Consider the following 27,926-nt stretch of genomic DNA (forward strand, 5'->3'; position numbering starts at 1 on the left):
TTTCAGTATTTTTTTTTTTTTTTTTTCAAGTTACTTGCATACAGCTTAAAGCATTTTACGTTGAAACAAATACCTGTCCTTTTTCATAATATATTTCACAATACAAATAACCTTCAACAGTAATCAAATTTTCTTCAGTAGCATTGTTAATAAAACTAGAACTTTATAGATTTTAAAATTATTTTAGGATTTGGAAACCTCATGGTTCTGCGTGCTTACAGATGTTAATAATTAAGAACATAACGTGAATAGCATGTTACAAATTAGCATTCACCCCTCCCGCCAAATTTTCTTCCTTTGATCCCGAACTGAGGAGCCGAGAACCGGTATCGGTTGATCTTTACAATATGGTAACTGGTAGTTTGGCGACATTTTGGAGGCGATAAAGGTTACTACCTGGCACTTTGGTAATAATGTGAGCAGTACTCAGTTCCGATTACGCATTATTTTGTGTGAGGGAAATGATAGATCATGGGATATGTCATGTGATATTAATGGACGAATTACGGTTCTTTAAACGGAAAAGAGGGGAAATCGGGAAAAAATCTGGAAATTTTGTATTTGGCTTTATTCTGTGTTGTGTGAAACAGTGTTCGTGAATTTTTGGATCCCATGGCCATAACTAAAGTGAATTCGAAATGGGTATTTATGTATGTATTAATTTAATGTATGTGCTCATTTATATTTTAAGTAGTGTTTTTGAATTTAATTATATTTTAACTAAATGATAGTTATTTTGTGAATTTTATGTTTGTAGGAATTTGGTATACGTTTTAGTTGAAGTAAACGTGCATGGAAATAATTTAAATATCTGACACTAAGTATCTGTAATGGTTGCGGTATGAATTCGTTGGTGACGTGTATAATGTAATAGATGATTTAGAGGTAAACATTTTTGGATATTTTATTTATTTTATATGTGGAAATGTTCATTACTTTTTCGCGATCAGGTAATTTCATATATGTTCTTTTTACCGGGTTTAAAGATTGAGAAAATTGTCATGTATTTTCGTGAAATTTTTCTAATTTATGAGAAAAAAGCAGTGTACATGGATATAGTGAAGAGTGTGCGGAATGCCATTTTTGTGCAATTCTGGGATGTTTTTTTAAGTAAAAATAAGTCGGCGTGTACATGGTTTAGTGATATTTTAATTAAATGATAGTTATTTTATGAATTTTATGTTTGTAGGAATTTGGTATACGTTTAAGTTGAAGTAAACGTGCATGGAAATAATTTAAATATTTGATACTAAGTATTTGTAATGCTTGCGGTATGAATTCGTTGGTGACGTGTATAATGTAATAGATGATTTAGAGGTAAAAGTTTTTGGATATTTTATTTATTTTATATGTGGAAATGTTCATATTTGGAAAGGGTATATACTTTTCCGTGATCAGGTAATTTCATATGTGTTCTTTTTACCAGGTTTAAAGATTGAGAAAATTGTCATGTATTTTCGTGAAATTTTTCTAATTTATGAGAAAAAAGCAGTGTACATGGATATAGTGAAGAGTGTGCGCAATGCCATTTTTGTGCAATTCTGGGATGTTTTTTTAAGTAAAAATAAATCGGCGTGTACATGGTTTATGTGTATGTGTTATTTTGAAAAACGCGTAAGGAGTATGGTATTGTGCACTTTTTCCCAATTTTGCAGTGAATATTTGTCATGATTAAGCAGTTTTGTTAGATAAAATTTCTAGCATAATTGTAATTCGGCTAGTAGATTGTTGGAAGAAGCGTTCAGTAGATAAAAAGAAAAGAAACATGTCTTTACTTCGTGAAGACAAAATGGCGGCGGGAAAAAAAAATAGAGGGTTGCTGTAGGAGAGTTGGTCGCCAAATTTTCGCCAAAAAAATGCCAAGTTACCATAATGTAAAGATCAACCCCGGTATCTTTCGACGAAAACTTCTTTAATTACGCGAAAATATATCTATCCATTCGTTGTTAAAAAATTCAGAAAAAATAACAAATAAGAGAAGAATAATATAAATCTCCGAATGCGAACAACAACAACCTTCGCACAAGCGAATAGGATGAATTAGCTAGGTTAGCAGGTTTGAACTATTATCGCCAAAGTTGGCGATGTTTACATTTAACGGGTTCTCTGCGGAAGTGCTTCCCAACACAGTACCACCACATCATATGAAAGATAAAATTTGTATATAACCATATTTACTGGTCTTCTACAGTTTCAAGGGCCTGGCACAAAATTTTCACTGCAAATAACAGTACACTATACTACAAATAATGAAAAAACAAACATTTACATTAGTAAAAAACTCTTAACTGAAGTATTCATAAAACTGCTTAAAACTAATGCATAAACACCAATATGAATACTTTAGGAATTAAATAAATCAAGGAATTTTAAAATCAATCTAATGTTTTATTTTTGGATACTTATTTTCAGCCTCCAGATGGTTACCATACGCTAAAAATTTTAAATCCCATTTCACTCTTATTTTACGAAACTATTAGTGAACAATCTTTGATTTTTGGCACAGTAGCGCTGTCTTAACCACGGGGTCATTTCAGCAAAAATAGAACATATTTATATCAGAAAATGAAAAACAAGAACAAAACACTACGAATTAATACCTGATGCCTTTCACGATGTGGTCTTTGACCACTTTTAGCAGCCTTTTTCCAAGAAGACATTTTATGTATGATATTATTACATTTACCAAAACTTCAACACACTATACGAATTACTTTGTTCGCTCTTGTTCAATCTTTCTGCCTGAAGAAGGAAATGAGCGCAACGGCACAACAGAGGGGATTATTATTTGGTGGGATGTATATATTCGAAATTTTGAATTTTTTATGTTATATTACAATTTCTATTGTGTTACTTTCGAAAGTGGTGCTGGGATTAGGAATTTGAGCGTGTTTTATGCTCCTTTTAACAAATGTGATGATGCCACCCCGTCTTCCTGTCTCACGATCCATACGGTAGGTGTTATAATTAGCATAAAGTACTTTGAGTGCTGGTTTAAGGTGAGTCTTTTGTATGAGTATTATGTCAGGTTCAATTTCAATAATGAGGTTGGATAATTCATCTTTTTTATGGTAAAGACCGTTAGCGTTCCAAGAGAGGATTTTTATGTTGCATCTGTTCTTGAATTTGTTAGCATTAAAGATGATTTCCTATTTTTTCAATGATTTCGACTACTGCGATTATTTTATCAAGAGGTGATTTCTTGGTTTTAATGTTTCTGAGTCCTTGTATCACTATTTTCCAGTTTGTTTTTAGCGAAGAGAAGTCAAAGAGGTCTGACAGGGAGGATTCTGCGGTGCTGGTAGTTTCTTCTCTTAGAATTTCGTTTTGAATGGAGGTTTGAGCGATATTTTCGTTACTGTTTGATGTCAGCGGAAGTCTTGTCTTCTGTTAGTCCAGGGATTCGCGATTGTAGCGAAATGCTCGCCCTCTGGTAGCGTACCGCTGGTACTAAAATAGCGCTGAGATGAACAGCAGCGCTATTGCCAGAAAACTGTTGGTTTCGTATAGCAAGTGGTGTTGGTGTTGGTGTATTTAATTATGGCAAAGCACACGAGGGCTATCTGCCTCAGGGGAGGGATGCCTTCGTGGAGACTTTCTAAGGGAAACTGGCTCGTATACACGTTACACATGGGGAAAACCACAAAAACGCCCATGCAGCCAGCCCGTTCGCGGGATTCGAACCTCGGACCGAACTACCAGTGTTGAGCGACTTTACCGCTCGGCCGCTAGTGGGCCCGTATAGCAAGTATTATCGTGTACTGTGAAAGTGGAATTTATGGAAAAAGGCGAGTGTGAACAAGAAAGACAATACAAACTGTTGTAAACCTCAGTGTGCTTCAAAAGGTTCTAAAAACCCAGAATTAAGTTTCCTTAAATTTCCGAATGCAAAGAGTAGACTAAGAAAGCTTTGCTTTGGATCTAATGTTCTCATTAGCCGAAGAGACGAATGGATAAGGGCAGGACTTAGAAGAGAAGGGCTAGCTCATAGAGCTTTTCCCCCTGAAGCAGAAAGTGAGAAGTGATGACGTAGCCATGATGACACTGAGCGCGCTAATATAATTCACAGCTTGGAAATTAGCGTTTTTGAACCAGCGTTTAAAATGAGCTGTGTGGGAAAGATAGCTATAATTTGGAAGAGGCAATGTTACTGCTTTATGCATTTTAGACTGAACCATTAAAAAATTTAATAATGCTTACTCAATTTTAAAATAATAGATAAAATGTGCTACTCTTTTAACATAAAGCTCAGTGGGTTTTTTTTTTTTTTTCATTTTTATTTGCACGTTTTTTTATTTAATGCACGTTTATTTCTAATCATTTCTTTATTTGCATGCTAACTGAGGGAATTTTTATACTGATTCTAAGATAACTATAATAGCAGCTATTTAAATTTACTCAAAAAACAACTTTATATTGACATAGGTTTAAACATATATGACATATATGGCAACATTTCTGCTAACCTACGTTTGATTTTTTGCCTAATTGTAAATTTTACATTGTTATAATTCTCTTCCGATTCAATATAATAGATATTTTTAAAATAATTTTGTAATTTATACTTATATCTATATTACAATTAAATAAATGTATATAAGATTGTTACCTTAATTTTGGCAAAATAGCTTTATTCAGAGTACCTAAAACAGTTATTTAATTTTTCAAAAGTGTGAGTAAAGGAAGCAGGTCTTTTTATGCCAATTACTTTGATGTTTTCTTTGATGTTTTTTTTTATGCCAATTACTTTGATGTTTTATTATATTTTATCTAGAATGCTAATCTAGCACAAAATCTAATCAATAATTAGTTACAAAGGATACAATAAGAATAACTTTAATAAGTACTTAACAAAATTAGTTTGTTAAATACTTGTTATTCTTGTTGGTAATATTTTGGTACTATTCATAATACCGAAGATATTATCGATTAACTCATAGAAGTCAGATGCTTTCTGATTTCCTGTGGGGTAGAGTATACCTTTTGCGGTACTTTTTGAAAATAATGTTTTCTCTGGAGCGACCTTTTGTCTCTCGTTTTCCTTGACCATTAAATAATTTGGTTTTAGTCTTCTCAATCTCTATTTAAAACCTCTTTAATAATATCAAAATTTAAAACAATTACATCTTCTAAAACAAATCCTCTATCTAAAACGCGGTTTCTCAGTAATTTGAGGCAGAGCGCGAAATGAGACCTCTGATTAAAACAAACTACACATTTTGAAAAGAACCAACTTAGTCCAGTTTAGAGTCATAGCAGAGTTTTCAATCTATATGCATTTCGTCGAAACTGAAAACGCATATTTTTTCTACACAATACAAATATTCGCCTCTTTCCTTCTTTAGAGTAAAAACATTACTTTGAATTCTTGGACTACACTAAAATTTAGAAAACACTAAAAAATAAAATAAACACCATTTCTTTAATTTGATAATACTAGGTAAAGATATTCCAAATTTTTTCTTAATTTTTTCTTAATTTTTTTTTCTTTCTAAAAATCATAGCTCTAAGATGACAGAGCTCTTATGACGATGCAACGTGAAATATTTTCACTAGTCCACCTGATTTTTTTTCTTCTTTTTCAGTAATGCATTAATCTGCGTCTTTATAAAAATAGGCTTTAGACATTTTTCCAAATTCTCCGATTTGTGTTCCCTCCCCCCCCCAAATTTCGCTATTTGAGATTTTAATTTCTGATACCAATTTCTGTCTAGATGTCGTCCACCTTCTTTGTTGCTGAACAAACATTCTAAAATTTTCTTTTCTCTATTTTTCAATACTTTAATACAATTTAATACAATTTTCTAAGGATATTATTTTGTTCTTCAAATTATCAATGCATTCTTGTTTATCCTTAAACATTCAGGATGATCTACATTTTCATTTGCGAGTTTTATTTCAAAATCATGAAAATTTGATTTATTATTGTCATCATAATTTACTTTCGGCACAGCATTCCATTTCAACAGTTTTTTTTTGTGGCTATCCAAACAAGCGATTTTTCATATCATCTTCATAAACACTGCATAGAAAATGTTCGCTGCAGATTTTTCCGCTCTTCACATTAATAGAATCTTCTCTTTGACATTTGTGTATCCATTCTTTCGTCAAAAGTAAACTCTCATTTGGATCCTTTGGTCCCATGAAATAAAATATCTCATCCTTTCATACTTCTGTAAGTGCTACGGCACGTTACTGTAGCGTAAAAAGCCATATTACGTAAACGATACTTTACAATATAGATTTTAAAATAAAAACTGACTAAAATTACATATATATAAATTATTTTAAATATATACATTATTAGAAAACAGATATATATATTATTAAAATTAATTTGGGATATGTAACCTCTAGAAAATCGTCTCGCAGCCCAATGAAACTACTGTTTTAAACGCGGGAAATCAGGACAGGTGGCATCACAGTGACGTCAGATTATTGCCTGTTTCGTCCCCCCATTAGGCTCGGGTCGGCGAGGAGTCGAACAAAGAAATGAGCTAGCCCTTCTATTTATAACTGGGATAAGGGTGCTTCGTATTGGAAAATCTGTTTCATCACACCAAGTGATTATAATTTGCTACGTAAGTATATTCCATATTTCCTGTAGGTATATTACTGTAACATCCCTGTTTGCGTTTTAGAAGTTTATAAATGTTTTCATTCGAAAGGTTATAAATTCTGTTTAGGGAAAGTATGTGAAATATTAATGTCAACTTTAAAGGTCCTATTGCTTTGAATTCGGCTTGTTAATGACTTTATTCGAGTTCCATAAAAGATACATGAAGAACATATCATAGGCATTCTGTTGACAGAAAATTTTGTGAGGCTGACTCAGGATTACAATCTTATTCTAAATTAAATATACTGCCTTGCCATGTAATCTGCATCATTAAAAGATAATAAGATTTTTAAGACTGTCAAATCATGTTTTATTGTCTTAAAAATTATATACAAAATCTGTGTAAAAAAATCAGTGTTTGAAATATGTAAGAAGCACAGTTATGTAATATTTTATGCAGTATTATCTTAGTTTTTTTAATTGCAAACTTAAATGTGAAACATAATATTTATTTTTCTTTCAGCTAATATGTCACAAAGACCACGATTAAAACCGTCAGCAGTACCAAGTCTCTTTTTGCCCGTTTTGTCAACAGAAACAGTTGAAAAAAATTTATTGAAACACGAAAAGGCTGTGAGAAGACAAACTCGCTATGAGGAAATTAAAAGGTATGTGTGTGTATAATATACATACGATAATATACAAATTATTAAAGACGCAGTTCTTGATTTCTTCTTGACTTTGCAGTTATTGAGCAAGTATTAGAAAAACTTGTTTTTGATTTCAATGAATTTTAGTTCAGTAAATTTATATATATATATAAAATATTATTACGACTTTGATTTTTTGTCTGTTGTAATCTTGCATGATCAGACATATACAATAAACTTATGATTATAATAGCTTTCAATTCATATTTGTGTTTTATGTTAGAGTTAATTAAAACTAATTTTTCAGTTGTCATTCTTTTAATGTTCAGCTGACTGCAACTTTGTTCATTCTAACGGGTATAATCCAGTTCAGTGATGTCAAACGTACAATGCAAGAATCCATTCTAGGTGACTTGCATCATGCAATTCCAGAATCGTTGATAGAGACAAAAAATTGCATTATCCAAAAATGTTTCTCTCTTGCAATAGTTTTGTCATTGTCAACATGGGCTGCACTTACCCCAGGTATATTCTTAGCAGAAGGATGATTCTATATGTGATGCGGTACCAGATTTAAGGTACGGTTTTTCGAATTTTGACATGTTGAGCTCAAAAGGTTTCCCATCAGTGATGTAGCTTCTATCGATAGTTGAGTACAAGCTAGAATTTGATGCCATTAATTGAATTAAAATCGTACACTGTTTTATGTTTAAGAATATTAAAATGACATATTTCTGAACAGCTAAATTCAAGTTTTATTCATATATTATAAATTGTGAAGTATAAAATGCAAAAATAGCTTCATAGCAGCAATATCACTTTGGTTTAATTGCACACTAACCTTTAATCTGAGATAAATTAAAGTGAGCAAATATTTAAGTATCCCAATTTGGATTGTTCTTATAGTAATTGATATTTGAATATTATGTTAATATTCAGGCCCACCAACAATTAAGTGATTATCATTGGTAGCTGGGCTGGCTGTATGGGGTTTTTTGTCATGTAGAAAATAATAACATAAAGTTTATTTTTTATTAATAATAGTAATTAATATAAAGTTTTTTATTGTTTAATTATATACATACAATATTTGAGTAAGATATAACTGTTTTTTAAACACGTGAAATTATAAACTATGTGGGTAATTGCATCACAAAAATATGACATGAACTTTTCTTTAAGTCAATTATTAAGCTTATCTCTGCTTCTGAGAGAAATTCTCATATTTAGCCATATTAAATTTATTCTTATGACTGAATGGTATAAACAACATATTTTAAATTGTTTTAGAAATTCTAGCACAGAATTACAGAAATTATAATACTGAATATTACAGACATATAGAACTGAAATCATTTATATGCACACAGAATATTTTGTATTGTTACAGTATTTTGCAAAATAATATATAATTACAATGAATTTTTTTCTAGGAAAAAAGATAACATGCATCAAAAAGTGATTGGTAACGATTCACCTGTGTTGACCACGGAAAACAAGTCATCTGTATTGATCGCAGAAAATGATTTGCCCATATTGACCACAGAGAGCCCTAAGACTATCAGCAACTGAAGTCTCTGCTGTGCAGGCATTATTATCTCTACAGGATTTGAAAAAAGATCAAGCTACCCAAGTCACAAGTGGGGACTTAAAATCAACTTATCTTCTGAAAGCCAATGAGCTGTCAGACAATCAACTCAAATCTTTAACAGAACTACATTCAAGAAGCCTCCTTAATTTTTTAGCAGATAAAATTAATCAAGAAATAAAAATAACAAATAAACATATCTTGCCGCTTAAGGAACGGATTATCTTAACATTGATGAGAATCAAACTAGACATAACATTTTCAGCTCTGTCTGTATTTTTTGGATGTAGTGCAAAAACTGTAAGCAATATATTTTTCACACTGATTCCTATTTTAGCAAGTATTTTAAGTAGTGTTATTGAATGGGTTTCCAAAGATGAAGTTATGGCAAATCTGCCAAAGTGCTTTGCTGATTTTAGCAATGTGCGTGCAGTTCTAGACTGCACAGAAATTGTCATTCAAAAGCCTAAATGCCTTACAGAAAGAATAGTGACATATTCCCAATATTATGGTGATCATACTATAAAGCATTTAATGTGTATCTCACCAGGTGGGCTAATTACCTTTGTAAGCAAAGGCTATGGTGGAAGAGCCTCCGATAAACTAATATTTGTGAACAGTCATATTATAGACATGTTAGAGCCACATATTGATGCTATTATGACAGATAAGGGCTTTCTAATTGAAGATTTATGTGCTAAAAATTTCATTCAGTTAATCAGGCCCCCATTTTTGCACAAGAAAACACAATTTTCTGCTGCAGAAGCAACATTATGTAGAAAAATAGCTTCTGCAAGGGTTCATGTTGAACGTGCATTCCAAAAAATGAAGATATTTGCTATTCTGAAGTCCACAGTTCCATACAGTGTACTTCCACTATTAGATAACATCATGCTAATAGCAGCTGCTTTAACTAATATATCAAAACCGATTTTATCTGAAAATAAATATTAATTTCAATACATAAACATGAAACCCTTCTTCTGTTCAAAGTGCTAAGAATGTAATTTGTTACTTTTTTATTCTTTTAAGGTGGTACACTTATGTATTTCAATCTTATAATTCAGAAAATGTTCAGGATTAACAATCTTGTAATGTAACATATGTTCAGGATTAATCTGTGTCACATTTTTTTAACAGTGTAATTTAATGTGCAGAAAAACCATATTAAGTTCTCAAATTTTAGAAATTATTAATGTTACGAATTTTATTACATCTCTGAGATAAATTTAAAAATCTTGTAATATGATGATAAAATAGTATTGATTGTCTAAGACTAAAACTGTAAACTTTAGTATAATACTTTTTTTCAGATTCAAATAAAGTTTCTAAAATAATCAAGAATTTTATTTCAGGGAAAAATTGTTATCTTCATACATTTCATAATAAATTATATTCTTCAAAATGTAATTCCTGTGGAAATTTTTTTGCTTAAATAAAAATTTCATACAATGTACTTTGATGGTCTCAAAACATATGCTGGTGGAGGACTGGGTTGGAACTGAACTTGTTTGTTTTTTGGTCTGGACGGGCAATTTGAAAAGTTGGCTGGGTGAGGACCTTTGCAGTGATAACATATGGCTGGCTGGTCGCGGCTACGGGTGCATTCTATAGGTTTGTGATTGCCCCCGCAACGGACGCATACCCAGTCTCTGGTGCAGAGCAGGGAACTGTGAAAAAATCCCTGGCATCTGTAGCATTGTGGAGGGCCAGGTTTCTTGCGTAATGATTCTATTGTTACGTTCATATAACCTATGCGTTTGATTTTGAATATTTCCTTATTTTCTTCTGATTTTGGTATATGTACTAAGAAAAGCGGCATTGTTTATTTTCTTTTCTGTTTCTTAATAGTGTAATAAAGTTAACCTTAAATCCTTTGTCAAGAAGTTCTTGAGTGATGGTTTGGGGATCTGTGGTGATGGGTAAGCCTCTTATTATGTCTTTTAAAACTTTATCTTCGGGCAGTAAGTAGGTGTGGGCTTTGTTTAAGCTTTAAGCTTTGTTTCTTCGACTATTTTGTGAATGAATCGATGTGAGTCAGAGTCTGCAGGCTGTATTTCAAGGCGGCGTCCTTTTAAGGTGCCAGTTATCTCTTTTCCGGTTTGCTTGTTTAAGTTTTTTAAGAATTCATCCGCTTTTGGTACGTCATCTACGACAATAATTGGCACTTTATCAATTCTGCTTGTTTTGGGGCTGGAGTTTGGTTTTCTATTTGCGGGAATGGTGTCACTTTTGTTTGGTTGGTCTTTTGGGGTGGTAGTGAGCTGAGTGGCTGATTCATCTTCGTTGTCCAAATGCATGTCGTCTATTTGGTTCTCTAATTGTTTATATCGATTGCTGGTTTTGAGGGAAGGCTCCTCATCGGAGTCAGAATCCGTTTGTCTATGGCGCAATTTCCTTTTTCTTTGTTCTTTGAAACCACTAACTTTCATACAAGAACTGAACTAAAAAATTCTTTTTAGAATAAATATGAAGATAAGGTTAAAAGCAAACAAGAAAGAAAGAAAGAAAAATAAAACTTGAAATGATTCAGATTTTAACATCACGCAAGAAACGTTTGTTAAGTTTTTTATGCTCTCGCTGAGTTGAGCTGCGAGCTCAGCAGGAATTCTTGCTAAAGCAACATTTTCTGCCTTTTGTCCATAACATTTAATATTGTTAATTATCTGTATTAATTTAATTATCTGTAGGGGCAATAAGTGAAGTATGGAAATCTCAATTTCGAAAACAAATACAACTTTATATTCTACTCAATTTGTTATCTCGATAGCGAATAAATTTTTAATACGCTTTTAAATAAGGGGTAAAAATAATAATTGATAAAAATTACTCTATTGAGAAATTTCTGGCCTCTTTGTTTATCTGAAAATATATAAAGCTAAAATTGCGCCATAGACAAACGGATTCTGACTCCGATGAGGAGCTTTCCCTCAAAAAAAGCAATCGATGTAAACAATTTGAGAACCAAATAGACGACATGCATTTGGACAACGAAGACCAATCAGACACTCAGCTCACTACCACCCCAAAAGACCAATCAGACAAGACTGACACCATTCCCGCAAATAGAAAGAAAAAATCCAACCCCGAAACGATCAGAATTAGAAGTGCCTATTATTGTCGTAGATGACGTACCAAAAGCTATTAAAAAATTTAAACAAGCAAACCCGAAAAGACATAAATTGCACCTTAAAAGGACGCCGCCTCAAAATACAGTCTGCAGACTCTGACTCACATCGATTCATTCGTAAAATAGCAGAAGAAACAAAGCTTAAGGCCCACACCTACTTATTGCTTGAAGAGAAGGTTTTAAAAGTCACAATAAGAGGCTTACCCATGATCACAGATACCTAAACCATCACTCAAGAATTACTTGACAAAGAATTCAAGGTTATCTTTATTAAATTATTAAGAAACAGAAAAGAAAATAAGCAAATGCTGATATTTTTAGCACATATACCAAAATCAGAAGAAAATGAGGAAGTATTCAAAATCAAACGCATATGTTATATGAATGTATCATTAGAATAATTACGCAAGAAACCAAGCCCTCCACAATGTTACATATGCCAGGGATTTTTATCACAGTTCCTTGCTCTGCACCAGAGACTGGATATGCGTTCGTTGTGGAGGCAGTCATAAACCTACAGAATGCACCAGTTGTTCGCTTATGCGTCAAGCTATTACGCTACCAGCATATCACGGAGTCTACAGACTACTATATTCTAAAGTATTCATTTATTTAATAAAACATCACTCAGGTATATAAAATATAATTAATCTTAAATAAGCCTAACTCACTGCAGAAACATATTTTCCTAATTCTATGAATTGCCCTGCTGCCACTTCCAAGAAAACAAACTAACAACAATTATTAGTGGCCAAAAAGTAAAAGTAATAAGTAAATAAGTATTGTAAAATTATAAGTATAAAATTAAAGGAAAGTGAATACAAAATACGAACTATATTTGTTTTGAAATCCAACATCCTCCCACCTTAAGTTGTTGGGAAACAACTTAACCTATTAGAAATATTAAAGAAAACGTAATGGAAAAACATAAAAAAACTGAATTAAAGTCCAAACATTTATAAAGTCTATAAGTCTAGTCTTTGGATAGTCCTGACTTCTCATCCACTCCTGGTTTTTTTGCAGAATACTTCTGACCAATTTCTGTATTACTAGTGGTGCTTTTGATGGAAGAGGAGGTAAATCACTTTCCTTATATGAGTCATTTTTCAAACAAGAACTTACCGAACGAAAAGGATTGGCTCCTTCATATACTCCATTTGTTAACATTCCTGGTGTCCATACATCTGATCTCGAATAATCAGTCACCGAGAAAGGACCTGCTTCAGCATTTACAACGTCTGGTATCATTAATGCTATATTTCCACCTTTCTCAGAATCATATGAGTTGTAAACCAAATAGAGGTCTTCCAGAGAGCATCCAAAGTCAGTTACTGCAAGTCTAGGAGAGCAGGCTCCGTACTGGAAATCTAAGTACTGTCAGTCTTTAAATCTCGATAAGTAATATAATTTTAAAACAAGTGCACTAGAGCTTTCAAAAGCTGAGTAAGCAGTCGCAATGCTTTGTGATCAGAAACATTCATTCTTTTTCAAATATTCTTTTAAATTGTAATTGTATCTCTTCATAACCAGAAACAGAGTCATATTTCTACCACATCCATCACTCAGAAGACGAATAGGAAAGCCTTGTGGATAGTTGGTGAAGGCATCAGGAAGTAAAGGTGTTTGAACAGCAACAGCAAAATACATTTCATCTATATTTGGATGAGGCCACAATTTCTTTTTTTCTGTATATTTTGTCAGTTCACCCAAAGAAAACTCGCCAATAATTCGCGAAGAATTTGCATTTGGATAATTAAAGATAAATCTTTTTATCCAAGCAATCAACCGTATCACTTTGTCATAGCTTGAAAAATAATAATTGTACCAACTTGATCCGTAATGTCTGTATCCATTATTTTTCTTTTCATCAGTTTTGCAGCTACAAGTATTTGAGTAACTTAGAGAACAGATAGAAGAATGCCCATCAGATTTTGTTTTTCTCTTTTCCTTAGCTATAGAATGCTCATCAGCATTTTGTTCTGTGACAGGCCAGTTAGATTATGATTTTAATAACAAAGTGGGTCCCTCCCACCATTTGCATTTGCTTGACAATAGTTGTTTAGCGGAACATCCTCGAGAAGGCAAATCAGCTGGATTCTGAATCCCAGGATGGTTTGAATGCGCATCTGTGACATCATCTATTATTCCCAATTCAGTCCATTGTTTAAAGACATCATCATAGGCATCAAATAATTTTTCTGAATTCAGCCTTTTTATTGAGACTTCAAGTCTTCTTATCGCTTTGTTGGTGAGGAGAGGCATATGATCATCTTTCCACGGTAAGACAACTTCGTACCGCCTATCATCCTTAATTACTTAGTCTCTCTTGAAAATATTTCTTCATAATAAATTCCTTTTCCTTTCGTGATATTACTTCGACTGGATCAGATATTCCTAAGCTGTCTAAGTAAGAGAGGTCAGGAATATTGGTATCTTTGACAAACATTGTTACAACCGACATCGCCGTATCTTCTCTTTCAGCATTCCCAGATGCTTTACCGATCAATGTCCAGCCCAGGACGGTTATTCTACACTACGTGAGTCGACAGCAAGTTGTGGACCGCCAGATGTCGCTGCTAGTAAAAAACAGGTCTGCCTGACATAATATATTCTCTGAGTAGGGAAGCTGTCGAAAGCGCGTGAAAAAGTGTTGCCGCGTAGCCAATCAGGACGCCTATTCTATGATCACTGGATCTGTATACAACTTGAGCGAACAATATTGACTAAAAGAAAACCGATATGGATAGCCATCACAACTTATCGGAGAAAGCCATTCTGCGGTCTTCAGTTGGTGGGCGTGTGGGTCTATTTGACTTTACTGAAAGGGGACTTCAAGGAGCTTTAGACCAATCGCAGTACAGACGAGTGACGAAATTTATAGCGCGCGCCGACTGAAGTTCTAGGAATATTCTCCCATTATTTCACTAACTCACACGCTGCATTTGTAGTTCGAAAAAAAAAAAAAAAAATTGCACAAAACAGTATTATGACCAACACGCAGCAGAATATGCTGCTGTGTTATGTGAAGGAAAATCTCGTTTTTTAAGGGGAAAGTTAACGCAGGAATTTAGAGCTAAGAAATAAAGAGTCATATGGGATACCACGAAAGCAATGGTAAATAGATAAGAGTAAATGAATTAAGCTTACTTCAAATCATTTTAGAAATAAACAATTTTAATCATTTAAATTTATAATATGATTAATTTGCATTACAATCTAATAGAAAACTAAGTTTTTTTTTTCATGCTTACATTAAAACTGTTTTTCCGGAATTTATTTAACAGTTAATATTGAAAAAATATTTCTTTAAGTAAGAAATTAGAAAGAAAATATTTCTTTCTTAATATGTCTTCCCTTTTTACTTCCTTGTACGAAGTAAAAAGGAAGTATTGTAATCGCGAAAAGCTTCAGGTTGCATATTTCAACGAAAATATCCACTTTGATCGCTATCGAATGTAATTTAACGATGTTTTTGGGTGATATCTGTACGTAAGGACAGAATGAAAGACTCTTTTCCTCCAAAAAAACTAAAAAACTTCTTTAAAATGAATTCTGAAGAGAATTTTTCGTTGCGGCTGTACGAACGTATGTACGTACGTGCGTACGTACGTACGTATCTCGCATAACTCAAAAACGAGTAGCCTCAGAACGTTGAAATTTTGTATATAGGACTACTATAACATGTAGATGTGCACCTCGTATTTTGGTTTCAATCGGCCGCGCCAAACGTATATAAATATATTTATAAATATATCCACTCTGTTACCCGGCTCAGTGATCTCAGTTTCTTTACTCTTATATGCTTGTAAATTGTACATTTGTTTCTTTAAAAATGATGGAATTATGTTGTTTTTATCTTCCGGTTAAGGGTTTTATGCCTTTAGTAAATCTGCATGCAAGATTTTTAGAATTATCAACAATTTAAAAGTTGTTTAAGTGCCGCTAAGCCTATTTTGATGGCGGCCATTGCCTGTTTACATTTGAAACAGCTGAGTAGCCAATCTAGAAAAACGTAGCTTCGAAACAACAAAGATAAACGCCTTCATTTATTAATGCGATTTAAATCATGCTTAATCCTTTCTGGAATTTTTTCGAGGAAATAAGCGTTTAAGATTTACTTAATTTTTAATAATTTAATTTTGAATAATTAGTAATTTAATTTTTAATAATTAGTAATTTTTAGTAGATATATATAGTTTTTATGTATTTTTGCCTTGACGTGAAGTGAGAACTGAATTAATTGAATGAGAAATACTCAATCGTCTGTGAAAAACTGTTTCTTTTTTGTTTTGTTTTCTTAATTTCTTTTATACATTGCTGTTATTTTAATTTTTTATATATATATGAACTACGTACGTACGTATCTCGCATAACTCAAAAACGAGTAGCCTCAGAACGTTGAAATTTTGTATATAGGACTACTATAACATGTAGATGTGCACCTCGTATTTTGGTTTCAATCGGCCGCGCCAAACGTATATAAATATATTTATAAATATATCCACTCTGTTACCCGGCTCAGTGATCTCAGTTTCTTTACTCTTATATGCTTGTAAATTGTACATTTGTTTCTTTAAAAATGATGGAATTATGTTGTTTTTATCTTCCGGTTAAGGGTTTTATGCCTTTAGTAAATCTGCATGCAAGATTTTTAGAATTATCAACAATTTAAAAGTTGTTTAAGTGCCGCTAAGCCTATTTTGATGGCGGCCATTGCCTGTTTACATTTGAAACAGCTGAGTAGCCAATCTAGAAAAACGTAGCTTCGAAACAACAAAGATAAACGCCTTCATTTATTAATGCGATTTAAATCATGCTTAATCCTTTCTGGAATTTTTTCGAGGAAATAAGCGTTTAAGATTTACTTAATTTTTAATAATTTAATTTTGAATAATTAGTAATTTAATTTTTAATAATTAGTAATTTTTAGTAGATATATATAGTTTTTATGTATTTTTGCCTTGACGTGAAGTGAGAACTGAATTAATTGAATGAGAAATACTCAATCGTCTGTGAAAAACTGTTTCTTTTTTGTTTTGTTTTCTTAATTTCTTTTATACATCGTTCTAGCTTTATTGTAGTACTTGAATAGAACATGTGGCAACGATTAGATAATTCGTTAAATGATACAAATTTTGTGCATTCTGAGTTATAATATGAACGAAATATAATACTGTTAAGTGAACCTAGCGCCAGAGTGTCGCTATGGTAAACAAATAGAGTGAATTTTAAAGAATGCACTTATTCTATTGTGGTTTATGCGCTGTCGGCGAAGTAGATATAATTAAATCCAATAAGTTTAAACAAAATGAAAAAAAAATTGCGTATAATTTAAGATTCCGTAGAAGGAAGTCATGTGGTGAACACATCAGATTTTTTTATTTTCTTTTTCTATGAAAATTATTTCTTTCAGGAAAAGAAATAAAATTCATTCGCTATTACAGTATGGCCGATTGCTGCTACATTCAACGATCACACACGCATCAAAATGCTTTATTTTAAATAATTTATTCTATAATTAACATGACAGAAAATATTTTTTCAATATAAAATATATAACCAATATTAAACTAATCTATCCTGTATGTGTGATTAATTCGTTTTGCACTTTTTGTCACACAATTACTAATACATTTTTTTAAATATTACATTGCTGTTATTTTAATTTTTTATATATATATGAACTGCTTAGTTTAAATATACTTCCTTCTCAAAAGATTTTATTCTGTAAAAATAATTAAAAGATAGTAATATTTTCACAATGCAAGTACTAAAGTAAAAATCAGTGTAGGTTTCCTGCAGTTGAAATCCTTGTCAAACCAGCGTTTCGACACATTTTAAATAGAAAACTAATAATAATCAATATCTCTTTTATAATATAAAAATGCTATGAACAGTAATTTTTTGTTTTTTAAGTTTGCAAAGAAACAATGATTTTTTAATACTATAATAAGTTACAAAAGTACTATTCCATGAACAAATCCTCAGTCTTACAGCATTGTTACTTTATAGCATAATACAATAATAATGCAGTATAATTCTGCTAACAAGCCCACCAGCCGCCGAGCGGTAGAGTCGCTGAACGCAGGTAGTTTGGTCGCGAGGTTCAAATCCCGCGAACGAGCTGGCCAGCGTTTTCGTGGCTTTCCCCGTGTGTAACATGTATACGAGCCAGTTTCCCTTAGAAAGTCCACACTTAGAAACCAGTTTTAAAGCGTAATAAAATTACACACAAACACGCTCAAAAAAAAAAAAAAAAAAAAAAAAAAAAAACCTTTTAGATTTTATATTGCTCCCAAAGGGCCATTTTTTTAACGCTTTGCGTACTACCTTTATTTATTAAATATCATGTTTTTCTCACTTAAACCATAAAATTCAATTCAACAGCAATATCATATAATTTTAAAAAAGCATACTATCTTTAGAATTTCCGATACATAGTCTCGCGAGCTAGAGATGAAAATGTTTTTTCCTCTTTCTTTTTCCGTACAATGTTGCCGTTGCTCGCTTTGAAATCTTTGGGTTTCTTAATGAAAAACTCATAAATGCTTTACAAAATATGAAATAAATAAAAAACAAACAAACAAACCAAAAAAAAAAAAAAAAAAAAAAAAAAAACCTTTTAGATTTTATATTGCTCCCAAAGGGCCATTTTTTTAACTCTTTGCGTACTACCTTTATTTATTAAATATCATGTTTTTCTCACTTAAACCATAAAATTCAATTCAACAGCAATATCATATAATTTTAAAAAAGCATACTATCTTTAGAATTTCCGATACATAGTCTCGCGAGCTAGAGATGAAAATGTTTTTTCCTCTTTCTTTTTCCGTACAATGTTGCCGTTGCTCGCTTTGAAATCTTTGGGTTTCTTAATGAAAAACTCATAAATGCTTTACAAAATATGAAATAAATAAAAAACAAACAAACAAACCAAAAAAAAAAAAAAAAAAAAAAAAAAAAACCTTTTAGATTTTATATTGCTCCCAAAGGGCCATTTTTTTAACTCTTTGCGTACTACCTTTATTTATTAAATATCATGTTTTTCTCACTTAAACCATAAAATTCAATTCAACAGCAATATCATATAATTTTAAAAAAGCATACTATCTTTAGAATTTCCGATACATAGTCTCGCGAGCTAGAGATGAAAATGTTTTTTCCTCTTTCTTTTTCCGTACAATGTTGCCGTTGCTCGCTTTGAAATCTTTGGGTTTCTTAATGAAAAACTCATAAATGCTTTACAAAATATGAAATAAATAAAAAACAAACAAACAAACCAAAAAAAAAAAAAATTCCCAGCTCCAAATTTGGGCCTCCAGATGCCTATATTAGGATGGAGGATTGCGTTATTCAGAATTTCATGGCTCTAAGTAACGTTGTGTTACAGTGCGAGAAACATTCATACATTCTGCAAATTCCTCATTATTTAATTTCTTTAAATATAACAGAGTGCGATAATACTTGGTGGTAACGATTTGAAAAGTGAAACGCCATTTATCGTGAAACTCCACAAAATGGTAAAACGAAATTAATAGCCTCTATGGGCTAAAACTTTTTTTTAAAAGTATCACACTAGTAGTAGTACAGCTACTGAAGAAAATATAACAAAACTATTTTATAGTTTTATATATATATATATATATATAAAACTATAAAATAGCTAAAAAATTTATATATATATATATATATATATGTATATATTTAAATTTTTATTTTATAGCAGTGTGAATTTCGCGTAATAATGAACGACATTCCTTTTTTGTGTTCACAGTATTATTCGTTGTTTGTTTGACAATTCGTTGTTTTATTGATTTTGATTTGTTGTTTTGTTTGCCCTGTTTGACAACGCGGCAACACTTTTTCACGCGCTTTCGACAACTTCCGTACTCAGAGAATATAGGATGTCGAGCAGACCTTAGGATTATTAGCAGCGACATCTGGCGGCCTACAACTTGCTGTCGACTCTCGTAGCGTAGAATAACCGTCCAGGGTTGTGCAGTTGACGTACTAAGTAGACAATGGTTTTGTATGTGTTTTCGCCGCTGATTTTTTCATATTTAAATGAAAAATACGGTCGTAGATCTATGAATCAGTGGCGAATTTATAGAAAATATGTCAAAAGTTGTTTTCATTGCGTATTTCAGATTGCCAAAATTTATAGTTATTTTAATTTGCGATGGACTAAAGGAGTATTTGGAGCCGCATTCAGAAAACAAGAACACAGTTTCTACTGAAAGAACGCAGGTTATACTATTCCTGAAATTATAGATATAAATTGTAATTGTATGCTTTAAAAATGTAGAAGATAATAAGTTTATCAAGCACATAAACCTTCTTCATTTAATACAAATATAGACATCCGACAAGCTTCTACTCGATTTATGTACTGCAAGAATTACTTTTACATTAAAATCTAACAGTTGAATACCTTACGAATAATACTGCGAACACAAAAAGGAATGTCGTTCATTATTACGCGAAATTCACACTACTGTAAAATAAAATTAAAAAAAAAAATTATATAACTATAAAATGTTTTTTTCAGTAGCTGTACTACTACTAGTGTGATACTTTTAAAAGTAAGTTTTAGCTCAGAGGGGCTATTAATTTCGTTTTGCCATTTTGTGGCGTTTCACTTTTCAAATCGTTGCCACCAAGTTTATCGCACTCTATTATATTTAAAGAAATTAAATAATGAGGAATCTGCAGAATGTATGAATGTTTCTCGCACTGTGATAAAACAACGGTACCTAGAGCCATGAAATTCTGAATAACGTAATTCTCCATCCTAATATAGGCATCTGGAGGCCCAAATTTGAAACTGATAATTTGTTTTATTATCTATTTCATATTTTGTAAAGCATTTATGAGTTTTTGATTAAGAAACCCAACTATTTCGAAGCGAGCAATGGCAACATTGTACGGAAAAAAAAAAAAAAAAGAGGAAAAAAACATTTTCATCTCTAGCTCGCGAGACTATGTATCGGAAATTCTAAAGATATGCTTTTTTAAAATTATATGATATTGCTGTTGAATTGAATTTTACGGTTTAAGTGCGAAAAACATGATATTTAATAAATAAAGGTAACACGCAAAACGTTAAAAAAATGGCCCTTTGGGAGTAATATAAAATCTGAAAAATTTCGTGTTTTTTTTTAAAATTTTATTACGTTTTAAAACTGGTTTCTAAGTGAGGACTTTCTAAAGGAAACTGGCTCCTATACAAGTTACACAAGGGAAAATCCACGAAAACGCCAGCTCGTTCGCGGGATTCGAACCTTGGACCAAAGTACCTGAGTTCAGCGACTCTACCGCTCGGCGGCTGGTGGGCTGTTTAGCAGAATTATACTGCATTATTTTTGTATTATGCTATAAAGTAACAATGCTATAAGACTGAGGGTTTGTTCATGGAATAGTACTTTTGTAACCTATTATAGTATTAAAAAAATCATTGTTTCTTTGCAAATTAAAAAAAAAAAATACTTTTCATAGCATTCTCATTTTTATATTGTAAAAGTGATATTGATTATTATTAGTTTTCTATTTAAAATGTGTTGAAACGCTGGTTTGACAAGGACTTCAACTGCAGGAGACCTACACTGATTATTTTTTCTTTAATACTTGCATTGTGAAAATATTACTATCTTTTAATTATTTTCACAGAATGAAATCTTTTGAGAAGGAAGAATATTTAAACTGAGCAGTTCATATATATGTATAAAAACTAAAATAACAGCAATGTAATATTTAAAAAAAGTATTAGTAATCGTGTGACAATAATTGCAAAACGAATTAATCACATATACAGGATAGATAGTTTAAGTTTGGTTATATATTTTATACTGAAAAATATTTTCTTTCATGTTAATTATAGAGTCAATTATTTAAAATAAAGCATTTTTATGCGTGTGTTAGTTGAATGCAGCAGCAATCGGCCATACTATAATAGCGATTGAATTTTATTTCTTTTCCTGAAAGAAATAATTTTCATAGAAAAAGAAAATAAAAAAAGGGAAGAAATATTAAGAAAGAAATATTTTCTTTCTAATTTCTTATTTAAAGAAATATTTTTCCAATAGTAACTATAAAATAAATTTCTGGAAAACAGTTTTAATGCAAGCATGGGAAAAAAAAAAAAAATCTGAAATGTTTCAGATTTTAAATTACTTCCAAAGGGGCGTTTTTTAACATTTTGTGTGTTACCTTTCTTTATTAAATATCATGTTCCTCGCACTTAAACCATAAGATCCAGTGCAACAGCAATATCGCAAAATAGTTTTAAAACGAGCATATCTTTAGAATTTCCGATACAGAGACTCACGCGCTGGAGATAAAAATGTTTTTTCTGCACAACGTTGCCATTGCTCGCTTTGAAATCCTTGAGTTTGTTAATCAAAAATTCGTCAAAGTTTTAAAAAATAGGAAATCGATCATAAAACAAATTTCAAATTTCAAATTTGGTCTTCCACATGCTCATATTCGTTGGAGGATTACGTTATTCAAAATTCGATGACTCTATGTACCGTTATTTTATGACAAATAAGTAGATCTATGAATACTTTTCCGCGGTGATTTCTTTTCCGCGGAGAAAGATGCAATCAGACAACTTGCTGTGCCTAAAAGTAAACAGAAAGAGTTACATGCAAGAGAATATCACCGTACAGTATGAACATTTGTAAGGGGAAAAATATATTATTACATGCTTTCAATATGAAATCCTCTCGTTATTTCTAAGTTTCTCTATAATGAATTTTAGTCTTCCGTCAAGAAACAAAAACATTTTTGATGCATTGAAAATTTTATTAGTAGAACCAGACCAATATCCAATAGAAAGTAAATTCTGGTGATAATACTATTGTATATAATACTATTGTATACTATAATTTTTTTTAAACTTAAAATTTGGGCAACGACACGAGGTACACCGTGGGATAAAAAAGAAAAAAAAAAAAAAAAAAGCTCTATATTTCCCGTTCTACTGGGCCGATTGACGAAGTTCAACATTTTTCATGTCTCGAAAGCGCGACTTAGGATATGTATTAGACTTATATATAGCATTATATTAATATAAGTATTTTGAGACACAAAATCGGACATTTTCTTACATGTTATGCCGATTATTTTCTATATTTCGATTGTTCGACTAAAATTATGATCTTCTGCCAAGTTTTGTAAAAATCACACGAGTAATTTAAAAAAAAATTAGCTCTAAAAATTTTAGCTCCTCAACTGTTACTGGAATTTGATATATATTTATTAATATCTCATTTTTTATTAAACGCATTTGATTCTTCCTTTCTTATTTCGAAATTTAGGTTCATTCCAAATAAAATTTATCATTTTTTTTATTATTTATTTTTAAAATTTGTATTTTTAAATAATTTTTATAAATTTTTCGAAAAATATTTTGAATTATAAAATTTTTACTATCATTTTAAAGTACATGCATTTCTAAGCATACCTGCAAAAAATTACAGTTTTTTATTTTAAATTTCCGAAGATATACGTGAATTTACATATTGGCGTGTTCTGAAATTTGGCATATTTTTTACAAGTGATAATGACGTTGAATTTGTTTTACGCTGTTTGTTAGAATTATTTGAAATAATGAACGATGACTTTTTTATCCGTTCGTTTACAAAGAAAATAGGTTGTTATAAATTAAGAAGTTCGCCAAGTGAATTATTCTTGGCGCAAACTGAAAAAAATTGCGTCAATATGAATTTTTGAATTTCTCCGTGAATTTAGCACCAAATTTTACAAAATTTAATATTTAGGCATAATTTGAGTCGTAAATCGAAGTGTGGAAAAAAACTTGCATGTAATTTTAGAAAAAGGTCCAATTTTCTGTCAAAATACCTATATTAGAATAATGCTATATATAAATCTAATATATGTCCTAAATCGGCTCTTTCGAGACATGAAAAACGCAAATTGAATTTCGTCAATCGGGCTCAATAGACCAGGAGATACAGAACTATCCTTTTTTTTTTTCTTTTTTGAGCAGTGTACATGCATGCAAACATTTTCAAGTTTATGTTTTATAGGTATTTTTAAAGAACAGAAGCATGTGATCAATGAATATGAGTGCAGCACAATTTACCTCCTTATATTCATATTGTGGAGCTATGTTCGGATATAAGAATAGGAATAAGGAATTAAGTCTTCATTTTTAAAATAAAAAAATTTTAAATTTTGGGTATGAAACGAAGTTAAGGGGGGAAACAATTTACAATTTAATTTCTGTGCACAATCCATGTTGCTATGAGTCAAAGAGTCTAACGAAGTGTAAAATTAACTGATCTTTTCAGCAGCTTACATGATGCATTTTCTGTCATAACCGGCTCTTTACCAGAATAAAATGCGATGGCGTCAAAATTAATTTCATATCAGACAGCGAGCGCTGTGGAGGATTTCCAGGCTTGGTAAGTTCAAGTTCACGGACCAAGCAAGCTTTTGAAATGTGGTGAAAATTTTCATTTTATGACGTACCGCCCTCCGAGGTGAAGTCAAAATTTGATTTTCCCCTTTAGCGAGAGAAAATCCGCTTCGACGAATCTGGCTGCATTCACTTTCTCGAGCCAGCGCCCTCTGTGGGCGGACACAGAAAACGAAGCAGAGGGTGAAATTTTGCGCGTTGTAAAGCCAATATCTATAAGAGGATAGAGCTAGGAAGGGAGATTGGGTGGGATTGAAGGAGAGGTTAGAGAATGAAGGTAAACAAGAGAACTACCGAAATATTTTCCGCGGAGAAAGGTGGGAAAATATGTAAATGAGGGACGACGTTACCCTGCTAAGGAAATTAAAACGTAAGAAACTGGAAACGGAGCATTCAAAGGAAGGACCTGAGTTGCCTAAAGGCGGCATAGGCTGTCGCGCACTTGGGATGCAGGCACAGCGTAAACCAAATATCAAATTTGCCCTTTATATTCTAAAATTTGTGTGTTACAGTGTAAGGAAACATTGATTCACAGCTATTTTTTAAAAGTCATAAAACGAACTAAACAAATGAAAACAAACACTCAAATTTTTAGATACTGATTCTATAGGAAATAAGTCAAAATCATATTTAAAAGAAGCCCTGAAATTTTATTTTCTAACATTTCGCTTCTAAAATTTCAAATAATTCACACGCTTACTCAACTTTAGTGAGGGTTAAAAAGAAAAAAAAAAAAAAAAAAAGGTATGGCAGAAGCCTGTCGTATTAGTAAGATTCTTTAGACAGATTCAGTGTATTTATTTTGATTAACATTTTGTATCCATCTTTTGAGAAGAAAGCAAATGATATTAAGGAAATAAAATTTTCTCAATCAGCTTTTACCGTGTATTACATATTTAATGTTTCGATCATACACGTAATCATTCATAGAAATTTCTTACGCTGTGGTGTGTCTACTGATGGTCAAGTAATTAAGATAGCTGAGCATGAGTAGTTCCACTAGGTTTTGAATCTTGGCGCAGGGTAAATATTTTCATAGTCTTACCATATGAGAATACGAAGCAGTTTCTTTTAGGAAAATTCTTCATGTAAACATCCATCTCCCGAGCAAATACGCTTTTCACATATACACTTTTCATATTTTGTCTCCTTTAATAGAAATTTAGACACAGATGTTTATTTAAGATGAATCATAGTGCTTGAAACATACGTAACACATATACATTATTATAACCATATAATCTGACCTGTTTACCTTGAAGAACCAATATTTGTGGAACTAAGCTTTTACGTTTACACTGATAATGACGCAGCCATCTACTGGGTTGAATTAGAAGCTCGGCTATTAAACCCCATTACCAGAACTATTTTATAAACTTCATGATTTGCTCCCTGGGCCTGTCCTTTAACGACAATACGAAGATGACATACCTACTGAATGGCGAGTCGAAGTTACTCACGTGTGCGTTGATAATTATGTAACTGTGTACAGTGTTTATAATTTGGTAGAATTATAATAAGTTTGTATTTGATTTAAGCAGAACTTAAGCGGAACTTGAATAAAAGTCCAACTTACATTAAAGACAACATTTTAGTTTTAAAAAGAGTTATTCGAGAACAAGTTTTGTGTTGCTGATCATGTTACTGATCTGACTGTTATTGATCTGCATATATTTAAATAATATTTATAATAACAATAAAAGGCTTTTATCAAAATATATTGCGAAACTTATTTTCTAAACGAGGATAGTTTTTTGACAGATTTACTTAAGCCAATTTTATTGTTTAGTATTATAAACCTTTACGCAACATTTTTTTAATAATTACATTTGATATAGGAGTAAATAGATAAATGCATTTATTGACAATTTAAGATTTACTGTTCTATGGTTAAGTTAATGATTTTTGTAATTAAATTTGAGACTAAAGTAAAATAACAAATGTCATATATGCCAGTTTCATAATTATATTTTAAGCAACAGAAATAACAGGACCATCTAAAAGGTAAAGTATCATAGAAAACATTTTATTTTAGTGAGTTTTTGTTTTTTTTATGTGCATCTCCTTCATTCTTTTTTCTTCCAATAAAAAATTAGGCCCGATGTAGTATAAAGTGAATTACAATGCTTGAAAAGTAATTGTAAAGGAAAATTTGGTACTAAATTTGAACATACACAAATTAGTTTTTTTTTAAACTGTAATTTATTTCTGTTCTTTAATTTAAATCTTTTTTCTAAATGACCAAAAGCGATATTTGGCGAAAAAAAGAAATCATTCCAATTCATTTGATACTGAATCTTAAGATCTAGTATGAGACCTGTTTTTGTAAACTGTAAACAACATCTGTTGCATAAAGATCATAATTTAACTATATAAATGTCTTCAGTTATAGCCAAAATGATGAATTCACAATTAATGTCAAAAATAAGAATATTTTAAAATATCCCTATAATCCCTATGATAATCTCTATGATTATTTTTATTTTAAAGCGAAGCGAAGATAAGAAGATCAGTTTATGATGAACTTGTAGAGTATAATTTAATTTTCTATCCTGTTATTTTAAATACCTCTCCCCCTCAAACATAATTTCATTTCTATGCCAGATGCAAATTTCCAGCACGTGCGATATTCATATTAGATAAAAAGAAGTAAGTATTTAAAGGAAGGGTGAAATTAGAGCGTGTTCTATTTGCTTGAAGGCCATGTTGCTACCTTTGATTTTCTAGCGACTAGAATTATTCTTGCCAGGAGGCTTGTTTGCGCCGACCTCGAGTCACAGGCAGTTTGCGCGACAGTTAAACTATAAAGCAGTTAGGCTATATTTAACTTCACCAACTTTTAAGTTATTCATTACTTTTTGATTTATGCCAAAAGTGATGGGCTTTTGCACGAGTTGGTGCGGACTGTTAAAATTTATTTGAGTTAAGATTCTATACACTGTTCTCCTGACTTCTAGTACTTTAAGAGACGTGGTGTCTAACAGTCTTCAGCGTCGGGTACATTTTATGATAACTAAGCGTATACCACTTTATAAACTTTAACGCAAACATACGAAAGAGGAGGGAGGAAGCCTATAATCTTAAACTGCCTATTGATGCGAGAGAGAATAATCTTAAGCTCCGGATAGCTTTTTTTTTAAAAAGCGAAATTATAAGATATTTCTCCCGCCTTCTTATCATGCCTTCGTGGTGCAATCTTCAGCACGCTCGGCGCGTATTCAAGGGGTCCGTGTTTCGAATGCCGGCGAGAGCACTGCTCATTTTTCATGTCTCCTGCTTCGAAAAACCTAATGTCACTACAGTGGCAACTGAAAGGTGGTGGATGATAATTCTCCTCCAGCAGGATTTGGGAGTATATAAGGTATTTCTCCCGCCTTCTTAACATGCCTTCGTGGTGTAGTGATCAGCACGCTTAGCGCATATTCGAGAGGTCCGTGGTTCGATTCGCGGAGAGGGCATTGTTCATTTTTCATGTCTCCTGCTTCGAAAAAAACCTAATGTATCTACAAAATATCTTTCACAATAAGAAAAATTCATCAAAGTTGGAATTATCCAGC

General features: G+C 31.8%; 2 protein-coding genes across 2 annotated transcripts in view; one reads left to right on the forward strand and one right to left on the reverse strand.

Annotated features, from left to right (window-relative positions):
* Positions 1-2,884, reverse strand: part of LOC118200165 (putative U3 small nucleolar RNA-associated protein 11) — a 60,240-nt gene extending 57,356 nt beyond the window's left edge. The window contains exon 1 of the mRNA XM_085823605.1: positions 2,601-2,884. Coding sequence (XP_085679731.1) covers positions 2,601-2,660 — 60 coding nt within the window. The 5' untranslated portion in view covers positions 2,661-2,884. The remainder of the gene's footprint in view (positions 1-2,600) is intronic.
* A 4,203-nt stretch (positions 2,885-7,087) lies between these two features.
* On the forward strand, positions 7,088-10,238 carry LOC118189071 (uncharacterized). The gene is made up of 3 exons (XM_085823105.1): positions 7,088-7,227; positions 8,643-8,667; positions 8,756-10,238. Exons 1-3 carry the CDS (start codon positions 7,088-7,090, stop codon positions 9,749-9,751), a joined length of 1,161 nt encoding a protein of 386 aa, XP_085679231.1. The 3' UTR covers positions 9,752-10,238.
* The last annotated feature ends 17,688 nt before the right edge of the window (positions 10,239-27,926 follow it).

The sequence above is a fragment of the Stegodyphus dumicola genome, chromosome 9 (genome assembly GCF_044657685.1).
Source record: "Stegodyphus dumicola isolate Sdum_Otavi_A_Nest chromosome 9, ASM4465768v1".
Taxonomy (NCBI): domain Eukaryota; kingdom Metazoa; phylum Arthropoda; class Arachnida; order Araneae; family Eresidae; genus Stegodyphus; species Stegodyphus dumicola.

Excerpts from the sequence above, each read along its gene's own strand:
- LOC118189071 (XM_085823105.1), top strand. The coding sequence starts at position 7,088 with ATGTCACAAAGACCACGATTAAAACCGTCAGCAGTACCAAGTCTCTTT. Across the intron at positions 7,228-8,642 it reads CGCTATGAGGAAATTAAAAG|GAAAAAAGATAACATGCATC; the intron begins GTATGTGTGTGT and ends ATTTTTTTCTAG. Across the intron at positions 8,668-8,755 it reads AAGATAACATGCATCAAAAA|AGAGCCCTAAGACTATCAGC; the intron begins GTGATTGGTAAC and ends TATTGACCACAG.